Source organism: Nerophis ophidion, linkage group LG22 (genome assembly GCF_033978795.1).
Source record: "Nerophis ophidion isolate RoL-2023_Sa linkage group LG22, RoL_Noph_v1.0, whole genome shotgun sequence".
In the NCBI taxonomy this organism is placed as follows: domain Eukaryota; kingdom Metazoa; phylum Chordata; class Actinopteri; order Syngnathiformes; family Syngnathidae; genus Nerophis; species Nerophis ophidion.
This window is the reverse complement of record NC_084632.1, coordinates 24,504,293-24,520,538: the sequence shown is the minus strand read 5'-3', so window position 1 is coordinate 24,520,538 and position 16,246 is coordinate 24,504,293. Positions and strand designations below refer to the sequence as shown.

The 16,246-nt window shown below is 38.8% G+C and overlaps 1 protein-coding gene across 5 annotated transcripts in view; it reads left to right on the top strand.

The window, feature by feature from the left end:
• The first annotated feature begins 3,283 nt into the window (after positions 1-3,283).
• The window catches only part of swt1 (SWT1 RNA endoribonuclease homolog), an 83,743-nt gene continuing 70,780 nt past the window's right edge, over positions 3,284-16,246 (top strand). For 2 of the 5 annotated variants that reach the window (XR_009803699.1, XM_061883574.1), the window contains exons 1-9: positions 3,284-3,387; positions 5,835-5,935; positions 7,273-7,337; positions 7,428-8,376; positions 8,449-8,590; positions 11,107-11,208; positions 11,396-11,587; positions 14,871-14,964; positions 15,855-16,096. Coding sequence is in view for 4 of the 5 variants with exons in the window: in XM_061883574.1 (XP_061739558.1) it covers positions 5,888-5,935; positions 7,273-7,337; positions 7,428-8,376; positions 8,449-8,590; positions 11,107-11,208; positions 11,396-11,587; positions 14,871-14,964; positions 15,855-16,096 (1,834 nt within the window). In the remaining variant the exon portion in view is untranslated. Of the gene's footprint in view, positions 3,388-5,828; positions 5,936-7,272; positions 7,338-7,427; positions 8,377-8,448; positions 8,591-11,106; positions 11,209-11,395; positions 11,588-14,870; positions 14,965-15,854; positions 16,097-16,246 lie in introns of all 5 variants that reach the window. The other 3 variants (XM_061883576.1, XM_061883575.1, XM_061883577.1) reach the window with 3 other exon arrangements.

The window sequence follows — 16,246 nt, the reverse complement described above, 5'->3', positions numbered from 1 at the left end:
GTCCAACTTGAGGGCTTCAAATTGCCCAAAGTGAGATAATCAGTCTCAGGTAAATAGATTTAAAGTGTCATAAACACAATACAACACACCTGGTCTGCCAGAGAATAAGAAAACGTAGCGAGAATGTCAGTGTTGCCAATTGAGCAACTGTGTCGCTTTATTTAGTGCAGGGATGACAAACGTACGGACTGGTTTTATGCGGCCCACGGGTTGAGCTTGCAAAGTATAAAAATGAGCAGACATTTTTGAATGAAAGAAACTGCTGTTCTTAAATGTGTCCACTAGATGTTGCAATAGCAATTCTTTGTATCTTTGTAGATGATGCTACATATGTAAAAAAAAATAAAAAAAATAAACACATGATGTTAGTACACTAGTCGAAAAAAATGAGAAAACTACATGAATAACCAGTCGAGTCCATGGCCCAACCATGGACTGGACTCTCACTATTATGTTAGATCCACTATGGACTGGACTTTCACAATATTATGTTAGACCCACTCAACGTCCATTGCATCCGGTCTCCCATAGAGGGGGTTAGGGGGCAGTCACTCACATCTGCGGACGGTCGTCTCCAAGGTTTTTCATAGTCATCCACATTGATGTCCCACTGGGTTGTGAGTTTTTCCTTGCCCTTTTGATTGATCAATTGATTGATTGATAACATGTTGTAATTTGATTTTGATATTATTTTATCTTGATAGATTGAAAATGAATGCCAATGAGTTGACTAATGAACATTATCCCATAATTTATTAAGAAAGTATAAATAACAACAAATAAAGACAGAATACTATCAACCGCACTACATGTAAGTGTAAAAAAAACCAACAACATTATGATTTGTACATTTTCCAGAATGTGGTTGCTCTATTTTCAAACAGAAAAATTATCAGAAGTTGTATTTATTTTGAAGTTATCATGCTGTGATTTTACCAGTCCGGCCCACTGGGGAGTAGCTTTTTCTCCATGTGGCGCCCCCGATATAAAATGAGTTTGACACCCTTAAATTTAGTGGGTAATCAAACCCTTCCAGACACCATTTTGCCGGTCAGTGCTTCTACAATTATTTTTTGAGAACTTGATGATATTTATCTGTATCAGCACTGTGTGAGTAACATTTTTCAAACATGCCACTGATGACAACTCATTTGTGCTTTTTATTTCTGTCAAAAACTTCCCCATTTCTTTGAATCCGTTAGCTGTGTACAAATGTGTTCCTGTGTACTTTTTTTCTTCTCCTGGGTAAAACAGGGAGCCTGTTGATTAATTTGACCGTCTCTGCCAACTATTTGCAAGTTTTTTTAACATTCTAACGTGAATATTAGAATCCTAGACAAAAATAATACAAAATCTCCCCCGCTGCTCGCTGACACCAGACCGTGAACCCGACCCACTATTTGAGAAACACTGATGTAGATGCAGTTCAAGTAATCATTTCCTACAATGGAGATTATATTTTTTAAGGTTGTACAGTAAAACAACCAAAAAATAAGATTCTGCAAAGATTACAATGTTACGAAAATGTAACCAACCAGGTAGAAACAGCTAACCAAAAGTAACAATCAGAGACGGTTAATGCAAAAATACGGGGGTACCCACATCTGCGGTCCCCTCCAAGGTTTCTCATTGTATCCCATTGGGTTGAGTTTCTCCTTGCCCTGATGTGGGATCTGAGCCGAGGATGTCTTAGTGGCTTGTGCAGCCCTTTGAGACAATCATGATTTGGGGCTGTATGAATAAACTTTGATTGATTGATTACTGACATCAACTCGTGATCTGATTGGCTATCACAACTGTCTATCAACTGTATGTGCACGGGCGCCCGCATTATTGATTGTGAAGGCGTCTGGCAGATTTGGTACAGCATGACAACATAAGCTAGCTGAATTCTGATTGGATACAAACTAAAACTAAAAACTGCAGCACTGGAAGGAGCATAATATGACATGAAGAGAATATGAATAATTGTATATATTTATGGAAAGTATATAAAAAAATAATTGTATCTTTAATGATGATTTATGGTTATGTTAGGCCAGCAGAGAAGGCCTTACTGGCCCTAACGGCACACCACTGGTACATTTAAAGGCATATTGAAATGAGATTTTCCTATTTAAACGGGGATGGCAGGTCCAATCTATGTGTCGTACTTGATCATTTCGCGATATTGCCATATTTTTTCTGAAAGGATTTAGTAGAGAACATCGACGATAAAGTTTGCAATTTTTGGTCGCTAATAAAAAAGCCTTGCCTGTACCGGAAGTAGCAGACGATGTGTGAGTGATGTCATAGGTTGTAGGGCTCCTCACATCCTCACATTGTTTACAATCATAGCCACCAGCAGCTAGAGCGATTCAGACCGAGAAAGCGAACATTTCCCCATTAATATGAGCGAGGATGACAGATTCGTGGATGAGGATAATTAGAGTGAAGGACTAGAAAGAAAAAAAAAAAGTAAAAAAAATGAAAAAGGCGAGGGCAGCGAGAGCGATTCAATGTTATTAGACACATTTACTAGGATAATTCTGGAAAATCCCTTATCTGCCTATTGTGTTACTAGTGTTTTAGTGAGATTATAGAGTACCTGAACGTCGGGGGGGGTTGGCCACAGGTGTGGTGACCGCCAGTGTCTCTGAAGGAAGCCATGCAGCTGCAGCAGGACGCAAGGTCCGCTGATGTCTACGGTAAGAGCCGACTTACTACCACAATTTTCTCACCGAAACCTGCCGGTTGACATGAGGCCGGGATCCATGTTTGCTTGACCGCTCTGATCCATAGTAAAGCTTCACCTTCGGGAATTTTAAACAAGGAATTACCGGCTGTGTTTGTGTGGCTAAAGGCAGCTGCAATACGCCGGTTCCCACCTCCATCTTTCTACTTTGAATTCTCCATTATTAATTGAAAAATTGCAAAAGATTCAGCAACACAGTCCAGAATACTGTGTAATTATGGGATTAAAGCAGACTACTTATAGCTTGGATCGGGCTGGAAAAAAAAGGTCCGCTACAACCCGAGACGTCACACGCACGCGTCATCATACGTGTCATCATTCCGCGACGTTTTCAACAGGATAGCTAGCGGGAAATTTAAAATCGCAATTTAGTAAACTAAACCGGCCGTATTGGCATGTGTTGCTATGTTAATATTTCTGCATTGATATATAAACTATCAGACTGCGTGGTCGGTAGTAGTGGGTTTCAGTAGGCCTTTAATTTCGATAACAAGGACATTGAAAGCAGGTTAATCAGCGATAACTCATTGGGATTTGATGCCGTTTTACCTGCGCTTCTCCCCTATGACCTCTAGGATGCAGTAATGTGACGCTCAAAGAAGACGAAACCACTTCAAACCGGCCACCGTAGAAGAAGATGAGCAGCTGATCTGGTAAGTCAAAACAATATCGACCAAACTCATTCATCGAAATGTATTCTTTACCAAACTACATATTATTGTCTATTCATCGGGGCTAAAATACAATATTGTTCTACATTCATGTATAGCATTACCTTGCTGGGTTTGCCGTGGCGTTGTCTTAAGTTTAACTCACGGTGAGGCTTACTTTACTGTATTCAGGCATTTGTAAATAAAATACAGTTCGAAATCCAATTTATGTTTGTATTCGTAGTTACATGTACACTCCTTTTAGAACTCAATTTGCGTCGTAAAAAACGTAATCTTCAATTCTACAGTTAAGCTAATTATCCTACATTAAAAACAGCCACTGTATAGCAAATGGCTATTATTGTTAACACGTGTCATGTTTTACTGGGTACCCCGAACGGGACAAGCGGTAGAAATGGATGGATGGGTACCCAATGGTCATTTAAAAACATTAATAGCCTTTAAATTAATTTCACAAAATTTAAGGCCTTAAACAATTTGAAAAACTTATTTGGGTGTTACTATTTAGTGGTCAATTGTACGCAATATGTACTGAACTGTGCAATTTACTAATACAAGTTTCAATCAATCAATCAATCTTTGATTGATTACAGTACATTACATCCATCCATCCATCCATCCATTTCCTACCACTTGTCCCGTTCGGGGTCGCTGGAGCCTATCTCAGCTGCATTCGGGTGGAAGGCGGGGTACGCCCTGGACAATTCGCTACCTCATCGCAGGGCCAACACAGATAGACAGACAACATTCACACTCACACACTAGGGCCAATTTTAGTGTTGCCGTTGTGGGAGTAAGCCGTAGTACCGGAGGCAGGGGCGCCGAAAAGGGGGGTGTAAAGGAGACGGATTCTAGGGGCACATGATGGAGTGGGGCCCAGAGAGGCCCCCAATGATGATGAAATTATATGAAATTATGTGTTGGGGGCCCTGTAAAGATTCTTTTCATGGGGCCCAAAATCCCTAGCGGCGCCCCTGCCCAGAGGGAACCCAAGCAGTCACAGGGAGAACATGCAAACTCCACACAGAAAGATCCCGAGCCCGGGATTGAACCCAGGACAACCCAGGACCTTCGTATTGTGAGGCACATGCACTAACCCAGTGGTTCTTAACCTTGTTGGAGGTACCGAACCCCACCAGTTTCATATGCACATTCACCGAATCCTTCTTTAGTGAAAAATAAAAAGTTTTTTTCTCAATTTAATCTTAATTTATAAATATTAATCATGAAATTATGTTATTATATTAAATAAATACTACTAAAGATATATATTAAAAACAGAAAGTTACAGGAATGTACACATGATCCCATGTTTACATATCATTGTGCAACATGTGAATGTTTTAGTGGCAACTAAATGCGATATCTGAAAGGGGTACAAATTATTTCCAAAGCAGGAACCCCACCTCATGGAAATGACCCCTGTCATTTGATTATAATAATAAAATATTTCAATTGTTATTTAGTCAGGTTTGGGACAGATGTGCTGCTGATGTGGCCACAATGCTTGTGCACGTCTGACGTCGCTCACATGTGCTCCACTGAATGCTCAAGGAGTTTTTACCTTTTCTCATACGTATGGAAAATTAGAGGGAGCATTGTTTGGGGGTATCCATAATACGTCGATAGGGAGAAGTTTTTAAAAACACGATGGCTGAGGCTTCGCCGAACCCCTGAGGCCGACTCACCGAACCTCTAAGGTTTGATCGAACCCAGGTTAAGAACCACTGCACTAACCCCAGTGTCACCATGCTCGACCACTAAATGGTAACACCCGAATAGGTTTTTCAACTTTTTTTAAGTCGGGGTCCACGTTAATCAATGCATGGTAAATGATGTTCAGAGGCATTCAAAGGGGAACAACTGCACTTCAAGACATTTGTTGTTAATGTTATGTTTGTTTACCTATTTAGAATAACTAAGTTATTCACTTTCCAATTACAGTGAACACAATACTGCAACAATGAAAATGGTTATTGCGTTTGAAAGAGTTACTTGCATTGTTATTAATATACTACATATGACATATTACATTAGTGCTCAATTTTGGCCACAATAATGTAACTTATTTAATATTATTATTTTCAAATGCTTAGAATTTTGTCCATGCAGACAATGGCATGCTTTGTAGGGGTCCCCACATCTCAAAGGTTTCTCTTTGTAGCCCGTTGGGTTGTTTTTTCTTGCCCTGATGTGGGATTTGAGCCGAGGATGTCATTGTAGCTTGTGCAGCCCTTTCAGACACTCATGATTTAGAGCTATATAAATAAACTTTGATTGATTGATGCTTTTGACTAAATATAATAATGACATGTAGTCGGGCATAGGCATGACATTTGTTTTAAGTTGCATTAAAAAGGCAATAAAACATTCAATTTGATTTGCTGATACCTGCAGAAACCTTGTGTTACAACACTGTTCAGTTTCAGGATTCTTTGGACTGACCTGGTACTCTCGGATCTGGAAATAACCTGCAGGAAAAATGTCTGAAAGAAAAAGAAAGCACAAGAAGTCATCCACAGAGGAGGAGGTAAAACATGTTATTAGTCTGCTGTTTATTCATATAATTTTTAGGATTGTATCCATCCATCCATCCATTTTCTACCGCTTATTCCCTTTGGGGTCGCGGGTGGCGCTGGTGTCTATCTCAGCTACAATCGGGTGGGAGGCGGGGTACACCCTGGACAAGTCGCCATCTAATCGCAGGGCTGTTAGGATTTTAGTCCTTGCTTATATCTTGACCGTATTTCAGTACTATTGTTATGAATAGAAAGACATTGAGTGCCTATAAGGTAAACATCTGTAACCACAAATTGTTTTATACTAGCACCTACATACGCATTGAAGTGAAAAACCTACACATATTGTATAAATACACAAACAGAAAACTGGATCTTATTTCGTGAAATTATATAATAAATTAGGTTCAACTTACTTGTGTTTAAAAGTTAGACATGTTTATCCACTGCTGAAAATCTAAAAATGGCTCATCTTGTAAGATTAACATTCATGATTCTTTAAATTTGATACCGGCGCCATCAAATAAGGTTTGATAATGTCTCCTCGAAGCTATTCATGTAAAAGGTTTGGGTTAGAATGGGTTTTGCACATCAATTTGACATCACCATATAATTTGCGTAATCTGTGATGATGCATACTGTATATTCTCTTTAATAAAGGCTACCAGTAAATATATTTTACATACATTTAAAAACAAATTTGTGTTATTAGTAATTACTATTAATTATTAATGAATATCTATCCTTTTATATTGTATTGTTTTGCTTTATTTTTTGATTGTTGCTGCTTATTGTGCAATGCAACAATGGCTGCACTTTGTTGAGAATTTTTCAAATTTCTAAAACCTTCTCCAATCATTTTATTGACTTCTTATTTATCAACAATGATGAGCAACAAATCCAGCATCTTTTTTTTTACTGTTATTAGAGACTGAACTTGTGTTTAGAGACTCTTTACTTATGTCGCTCGATGTCCGTGACAAACAGCGAGAGCTGCAGCGAGACTCTACTGTCACAAAACATTTACTGACGTCACACTTGCTTTGCGATGACACTCCAGCTGCACTTTGTCTCCTTGAAAGCGCGTCACTGTTATTAATATTTGCACATTGCGCATTTTGTAAATCGCTGTTTATCACATATATTGCCTCCGCTCCAGACAATCGCATGAGTTTTGCCTACGTTATCACAACATCCTGTTTGGGCAGTGCTATTTCATTAAGTGAAATCCATTGTCATTATTTTCTGTTGCCAAATTTTTTGTTTATCACTAATTTATAGTGCTTGAATAAAAAGCTATATACAGACTCTCTGAAAGTATTTTTTTAATTTTTTCATTTTATTTTAGACATCCAAAGAACACTGTAGGAGTGACGGATCCAAAAGGAAACACAAGAGAAACAGGCACTCCAGGTTTGTTATAATGTATTCTACTTTTAAACGCAAATGTGTTCCAGTATTTGTATAAAAACAATATTGACTGTTTTCTCCTTCCACTTAAAGCCGTTCTACAGAAGAAAAAGAACATGCTGTTACCGAAACCCCGCAAATCAAAACGGCAGTCCACGCGCTGTCTGCAAGAATTAAAACAGATAAGAGACACATCTCTAAGACATGTGTGGCCAAATCAAAGACAAAAAGTTCCTCTGCAACAATGCACAGCAATTGTTCCTGTAAAAAAGAGCTTAATATTTCAAAGAAAGATAATGCTGCCATCAGGAGTGAAATAAAAGAAAGTAGACCCTCAAGATTCCAGAGAATTAGTGATTTAGACAAAGATGATCAGAGAAAAGAAAAAAGGAACTCGAAGCGCAGTTCAGATGAAAAATCTTGCCACTCGAGTCTGCCTGGATTGAAAAAAAAGCATAGCAGTCCCACTTTAGTTTCGCAGGAGAAAAAGAGACAATGCCTGGAATTGCTGAAGAGTAAATGTCAAGATATGAACATGTCCAACACTAGAAATGACAGCAATACAAAGGAGGCCAAAAAACCAAGCCTGGACTTTAAAAGAAACAAGAAAGCAAAACTGATCAAAGAGGAATTGCTTCTTAAGGAAAATGAGAGCGTTGATAAAAATGTAAAAACATCGCTTGACTTGACCAGTCAACCGTCTTCTATTTCAGCCAACACTAAAGTGCCCTTCAAAATTGCTAAGCCATCTCATGATCGGCCAACAGTAACAAATTTACATTCCACTTTTAAGATACCAAAAAAGGTTCAACAAGTGCCCGTAGATACCAAGACAGGTGAGAGGTCAGACGCTACATCTACAAGCACAACTGACACATGTCAGACCGAGCTCTCTTTCTCAGAAACCTCAGCAAGCAACCTGAAACCTCACTGCGGGGATGTTCCTCCAGGCTTTGCATTTGAAAGGAAAGACACAAGTCCATCTTTTTCAATTGTCGCCCCAAGCAGTAGCAATGCCATCCCTGAGCAGCAGAGTGACCAGGTGAGATACAACATGAATTAAAAAAAAAAAAAAAAACTAGAGCGGGTTCATTGTATTTGCATGTTGAAATAGTTTGGACTCCAGATGCAAGTGGCGGCGGAACTTCACCTTGCCCGTTCTGAGAGGAGATTGGAGGTGGATATAATGCAGAGCTACGGAGAGCTCACCTGTATGGACATTGACCCCCCAGAGGAGAGCGCAACCTATACATTATGTGAGTTGTATGTTTTTTTGTGCAGCCCCTCAAGATATTTCAATTAAATGTCATAATACAACACAAAATAGCATTTACAACTTTGCATTTGCAATTGTCACATGACCTTTCCTGGAAATGAAAAACAGTGGTGGTCAACCAAGCCAAGATGGCAAAATCTCTTGAGCATGCAAGAGGTGTAGATCTTACTGCAAAAAGAAGATACGAGCAAAAAAAATCTAACTATGCAGTGGAATTGATCCCTGTACTTAATCATTAAAAAAAATGTGTCGAGTAATACCAAGCATTATCCGTCAATGGGATCCCAGACATATCAAACTAGCTTGTGCTCCAGACGCCATTCTACACAAAAAAACTAATGAAAACTTGGAAATACATTGAGGCCTACAACTTCTTTGTGTGTGGCTGGGTCAAGGAAATTGGTATCATGATTTTATAGATAAATCATGCATTGTTTTTGTTTGGGTAAAGTGGCATTTCCTGAATTTACTTCGCATCTACAGTCATGTTTGTTGACGTCATGAGTACGTTTGTTTTCCGCATCTTCATCAAAATACTGTATATCTACTTTGTGTATGTGCTGAAAGCTTCATTATGATTGCTGCCTTTGGTAAAAGTTTTAACTCTTTTAGGTCTTGTTAACATTTGCTTTCTTTTATTTAGTCTCACTGAATTGGTGCTCTGAGAAACTTGAAGCAAAAATGCATTTTAAGAACTCTGGAATAAGATAAAAAAACAAAAAATATCAAGGTGATACTTTAATAGGTAATACTAAACGTTAAAAAAATGTATCAAACAAACCTTTAACGAAGTGATCACTGCAAACTTGTGCGTTCTTTGACTCCGCTCCCTTGGGCGGGAGTGCATGCCAGTTATCTCGTCGTCTTCGGCAAAATCTTGCACTCATTTTCCGTCCTTCTTGATTACCTCTCAAGGAACTATGAAGAAAGGTTTATCTTTTTTGCGATTTAAATGGTTCTTACAACCAAACACAATGCAAACATATGGCATTTTTCTTTGAGAAAGGCGAAATGGCGCCATTGAGAACAGACACTGGCTTGACCACCACACATATTTAATGAGTCGGACGTGAGCCGTATGGGACGTCATGTAAATCCAAGAAATTGAATGGGCTATGATAGAGGTTTCAGTTAAAAATATTGCAAGTATTTTAGTGCCAATATGGTTGGTTTCCAGATTCCTAAACACTGAGGTGTTTCTAACATTTTTTAAACTCTAATGTATTTAATTTAATTAACCAAAATGTCGGAAATAGCTCTGCAAACTATAACCACAATAATAAATTAACATAATATTTAATTAATGTAATACTTGTTTGTCAAAATGGTTGAACTTTCAAAGTTTGGTTTCATTTGAATTTACCTCATTATATGAGCTCAGTTTGTTTTGTTGACAAGTATTTATAATACTGTATAAACATTATCAGTGTATTTCATACATTCATTTATTTTTGACAGCCTGCCACAACTAGATTTGGGTTGTATGAGTGATGAAAGATTTACCTGTTGTTCTTACTCATAAACCATTCCAACTACCGTACTGGAGATGATATTGTAACTCTATTACTTTACACATAGGGATTAGGGTTCCTAAGTCAAACTATGCAATAGAATAGATCCCTATACTTTATCAAAAAAGATTTGTCGATTGAGTGATACCAAGAATTATCCATCTGTGGAGTTCCCAAACATGTCAAACTATCGTGTGCTCTCGTGTATTGCTTGGGTAAGGTTGCATTTCATGATTCAACTTTGCGTCTTGCGAGGACGCGTATATGTAGTGCGACAACGAGCACTCAACAGCTGACACCCAGGACTGCAAATCCATTTAACAAACTAAACAATTACTGAATCATTACTGTATTAGATTTTTGTCCTGTTGTCATATGTACTCTTAGAAATGTGTGTACAAAATAAATAAGGATGGAGACGTAGAACGGTAGAAGTACCTTTCCTGACAAAGTATCATTGACCATGACTTTCTGGTTCCTGTTTGTGAAAAAATAGTATACAAACAATATCAAGATGAAACTTCAATGGGAAATAGTAAACAAATAAGGTACATCAAAAATATTTCAAACAAACCTTTAACAAAGTGGTCACTGCAAGCTTGTGCATTTTTCGACTCTGCTCCCTAAGTTGTACTGTATCGCGTGCCACTTTTCTCGTCATCATTCGTAAAATCTTGCACTCTCCACCCTTCTTGATTACATTTTGAGGAACTCTGAAGAAGTGTGTACCCTTTTTTCGATAAGAAAGGTTCGTACAGCGGAAAACAATGCAAGCATAGCTGCATTTTTCTTTGAGGAAGCCTAAATGGCGCGAAGTAACCAATGAGAACAGACACTGACTTGACCACCACACATATTTAATGAGCCGGTCATGACATCATGTAAATTCAAGCAATACACTGATGTTTTAGCTCCAGCCCTTTGCACTTTTGTTTTCATAGTTGGGGGCAATTTATTGTCATCTCAAAAATATGTACTTCTACAGGCAAACAACCTGCTCAAGAAGATGTAATCCTTGTGCTGGACACCAACATTCTCCTCAGTCACTTGGATTATGTGAAAAAGATGAAATATCATGGCTTTGGAGGTAATCAATATACCTAATACACTTGTGTTTTAGTACAGTACTTCACATTTATTTTGCTTGCAAACAAATACTCCCTAACGGTTGCGGAAGTGCTAATCAAAATATAACCTCCAAGTCCTTAGGGCTACAGTACACTTTGAGTTTTGGATGTTAACTTACATTTTTTTCATATTCTATGTGTTTGTAGCTTTGGGTTTACCAATTGTGCTGATTCCCTGGGTGGTTCTTCAGGAGCTGGATTCTCTAAAAAAGGGGAAAGGTCTTACAGGATCGGTCGCTCATTTGGCCTGTCCCGCCATTTCCTACATTTACAACTCTCTGAAAAGCAAAGAGAAATACCTTTGGGGCCAGTCAATGCAGCAGGCTGCTGAAAGTAACAGTGAGTGTGCAGTTATTTATATCCTTTATAGGGTGGGGCTCTAATTTCACTGTTGGAGATGTATGAAAATGAATATACCTAATTATATAGTTTTTTCTTCAAGAAACATTGTTGGACCTGTTAACATGCCTACTATTATTTATGGTACTTGGTTGTACTACAATTTATGGCCAATTGGTGGCGGTAGTGCTATGCTGATTGTTCATAATCCATTACTATTACATGAATTATGTCAGTTAGCAAGAAATGCATGAAAGAAGAAGAAATGGGAGCAACTGGGAAAAATAATGAAATACATTGACATTTTTGGCTGACACTATTTAGAATTGCGTTTAAACTCAAACACTTTAAAGACCACACACTTTAAAATACATGTTTGCAAAAACAACTTGTTCTGTTTGTCTTTTTAAAAATAGGATAGCCACAACTGGGTTATGTGAGTGGAAAGCAGTTCTCTTTGGCATGTAGTGAAGTATCAGTCTGCTAATTTCCATTATTTATAGGCAAAGAAGAACAAAACTGTGGGACTATTTATACCAACAAGCGCACAATTAAAGATATGGAAGCTACAATAAGTCCATCCATCCATTATCTACCGCTTGTCCCCTTCGGGGTCGCGGGGGTGCTGGAACCTATCTCAGCTGCACACGCCCGTGATACGCCCTGGATAAGTCGCCACCTCATCACAGGGCCAACACAGATAGACAGACAACATTCACACTCACATTCACACACTAGGGCCAATTTTAGTGTTGCCAATAAGTCAATATTTTTAAAGTATGTAATAAAATAAAGAAGTGGCGACTTGTCCAGGGTGTACCCCGCCTCCCGCCTGAATGCAGCTGAGATAGGCTCCAGCGACCCCCCGCGATCCCAAAAGGGACAACCTGCTCAAGAAGATTTAATCCTTTTGCTGGGCACCAACATTCTCCTCAGTTACTTGGATTATGTGAAAAGGATGAAATATCATGGCTTTGGAGGTAATGAATATACCTAATACATTTGTGTTTTAGTACAGTACTTCACATTTATTTTGCTTGCAAACAAAAACTCCATAACTGTTGTGGAAGTGCTAATCAAATATAACCTCCCAAGTCCTAATAATTAGTACCAGGATGTTCTCAAAGAGCTTCACGGGCTTCACGGTGGCAGAGGGGTTAGTGCGTCTGCCTCACAATACGAAGGTCCTGCAGTCCTGGGTTCAAATCCAGGCTCGGGGTCTCTCTGTGTGGAGTTTGCATGTCCTCCCCGTGAATGCGTGGGTTCCCTCCGGGTACTCCGGCTTCCTCCCACCTCCAAAGACATGCACCTGGGGATAGGTTGATTGGCAACACTAAATTGGCCCTAGTGTGTGAATGTGAGTGTGAGTGTTGTCTGTCTATCTGTGTTGGCCCTGCGATGAGGTGGCGACTTGTCCAGGGTGTACCCCGCCTTCCGCCCGATTGTAGCTGAGATAGGCGCCAGCGCCCCCCGCGACCCCGAAAGGGAATAAGCGGTAGAAAATGGATAGATGGATGGATGTTCTCAAAGAATACCTTTTTTGTATGTGACATGATACCAGCACATCCCGGGCGGTGGAGATACTTCATAAGGTGGACAGAAACCCATAAACAGCCATATTTTAACACCAAAACGTCTTTGTATATGCAATGATACTAATACAGAGTAAGAATAAAGTGTGTTTTGTTAGTCAGTGGACAACAATAATAAGATCACATGAAGCACGTGGTACCCCTGCTTCGATCTCATTCATTCAAAACATCCATGTAAGCAACATCGTTATTCATACTTTATTCAGTAATGTAAGGATTGACCGTCTTCATACAATAGTTTAGACAATGTCATCAAACCAGCAATTAAAAATAATTCACTCTGTGGTTTACAGTAACCACAAAAACCAATGCAGATGTCATTTAAACACATCAAATAATTACTAACAACACCAAATATCGGTGGGAAATTGTAGTTATCCGTTAGATTTCAAAGCTTGATAGCTATTAGATCTACTTTGTAGCATTGTCTTCCTTTACTCACATTACCATACAGCTTAACAAGGTAAAATGACCTCAATCACCCCCTAGTGTACGAGAGGCACACACCGTATGGCCAACGGTAGCATTAGAGGTAAAATATGGGAACTTGGGACTTCTCATGTACTGTAGGTGTGAAAATTGGAGAAGTTAAACTCATTTAGTGCATAGAAACGTACTGACTGTCATTACTTCCTGTTGGAAAAAGCAAGAAAATATTTGTCTTTACATGGTACAATTATTAAGCTCCATAAGCAAAGCCTCTCAAATATCCCCCATTGCGGCCGAAGTTGGATACAGTAAAACCGTCATTTTGAATTTTGGACTTTGTGGTATGATTGGGTTTTTAAACAGAACAATGGTACGGTTTACCTAAAGAAGGACTTCTTCCAGGGGAATAGCATCTCTCTTTTGCACCATCCTGCATGTGCCTCTGATACAACTCCAATTGAGAACATGAATGTCAAGGGAAGTTTACAAAAATAGTCGTTATTTCTAGACAGTGGATGCCCTTTGTTAAAGACATATTTAGCTGTTAGAGGAATGTTCCCCCACTGCTTTCCTGAAACACTTGCCTGCATCATGACTAGAACACATTTTTAAGTGATCATCAAGAATAGTGGAACAACGAGTCCCTTTTTTCACTTTGTGTTTCTGTTTATTAGTCTTAAAGTTTTGATCAGCTGATGAGGTTCTGATACCAGCAAAAAAAATTCATAAATGTTCACCATATAATCCCTCTTTCGTCATCCTAGTCACTGTTGTTCTGCCGTTGGGCAAGACACTCCAATCACATTGCTTTCAGTACCAGACACACTGATGTAAATATAGCTCAAAATGTAGATACAGTAATAAGTTTGTCAATGAAAAGTGCTTTGAGTCACTAGAAAAAAATCACTATATATACAGTATATATAAATAGCTTCACTTATGGTCATTTTCTGTATCTTACTCCTATGTCTTCTTTTTAAAGCTCTATTTCGAGCCTTGTTAATATCCAACAGTACACATTATTTTGCATTTTTTCAAATGGTTTTAAGATCTGGATCAGAAATGTATATGGGAGCATAGTTACTTCTCAAGTAAAATCTGTAGCTTTATTTTGTTCTCTTACTCGAACCGTCATCAGAGTATTGAATTTAGAACACTTGTGCCATGCTGCAAATTTTCAAAATGCCTTATCACATGCCTGCGATTTGATCAAATATCTCGCTTCTTGTCTGCTGTCAATTTGTCTGCGTCACTGTCTTCAGACAGTCTGATGGCTGAGAATAATGATGACAAAGTGCTGCAGTGCTGCCTCCAGTACCAGAGTCTGTACCCAGGCAGTGCTCTCATCCTGTGCACGTGAGTTCCCCCTCCCCCAAGTGCTACTGCTGCTTCTGCAGCCTGTGTGCTCTGCAGATAGTACCCACACATGTGACTGTGAGTGGCTTCAGGCAGATTGTTCCAGTTTGGCATGAAAGAAAGGCCCGACAGAGTCAATGGGACAGAATAGAGCTTGGAATCCTGTGCCTCAGCATGTTTTGGTCATATTAGCATATGGATGGCCTTTGTTTTACTGTATTACATTCTTTATTAGGATTTCTCCTCTTCTTTGATTGATTATTTTAGCAAGAAATTCAATCGGACTGACGTGGCTTAATTGTCAAGGTTTTCATTAAACCCTGCAATTGTAATGACCTTTATTTAAAAAAAAATAGTTCACAGTTTCAAATCATGCAATTATTCTTTTTTTTTTTTTTAAAACCACTTCCGCTTTTCCTGTTTAGCTTCATGGGTTAGCGTGGAAAGAGTTCACTCTGCTCAAACTGAGCTGACAGGACAGAAACATGTCCCCTACAGTACACTACTGCTACATTATATTCAACCTCCATTTCCATTTGTTCGCATTACAGATAACATTAAGAAGCTAAAGAAATAAAACACTTTCTGAGTTTATCTTTAAAATCATAAGTGTCCAATGTCCAAACCTTTTCCACAGAGATTTTCATTTAGACAAATTGAACGCTGCTATACTGCTTTGACACATTCTGTGCATTAAATATGCTAAAACCAATCAATGTAGCCCAAAATATGCAAAGTTATATACGGTTGAAGTGAGAATTGTAAAACCTCTTGCAAATTATGGGAGTTCCACTAGATTGAAAACTTTTATTGAAAGTTATCACTATCCATATCCTTAGTTTTCTGTTAACATGCACACCCTTTTCCATCCCTTTACCTTTCTGTTGTAGAAATGATAAAAATCTATGTAGTAAAGCTGTCCTCAGTGGTGTCAAGGCCCTGAGTAAGACTGACCTGGAGGCAGAGGTAGGGAAAGCAAGGCAAGACCATAACCACCAACAAAGCATTCTACTCCAGGGGCTTCCTCAAAATGACCTCCCAATGACCTCAACCATGCCAGGAAAGAGTTTTACACCACCTCTTCCTTGTACTCATGACAGAGCAAGTCTTTCTTCAAGTCTTAGGGAGAAAGGTAAGAAAGTATTTCTTATAAAGCAAAGGAAATAAGATAAGATTGTCTTCTTAGTCTATACTTTTTTAACTTCATAACAAATCTTGTCTATTAATGAAATGTACTTGGGAATTTTTTTGTCCCACAGTTTTCTTTACAGCCATTGCCACA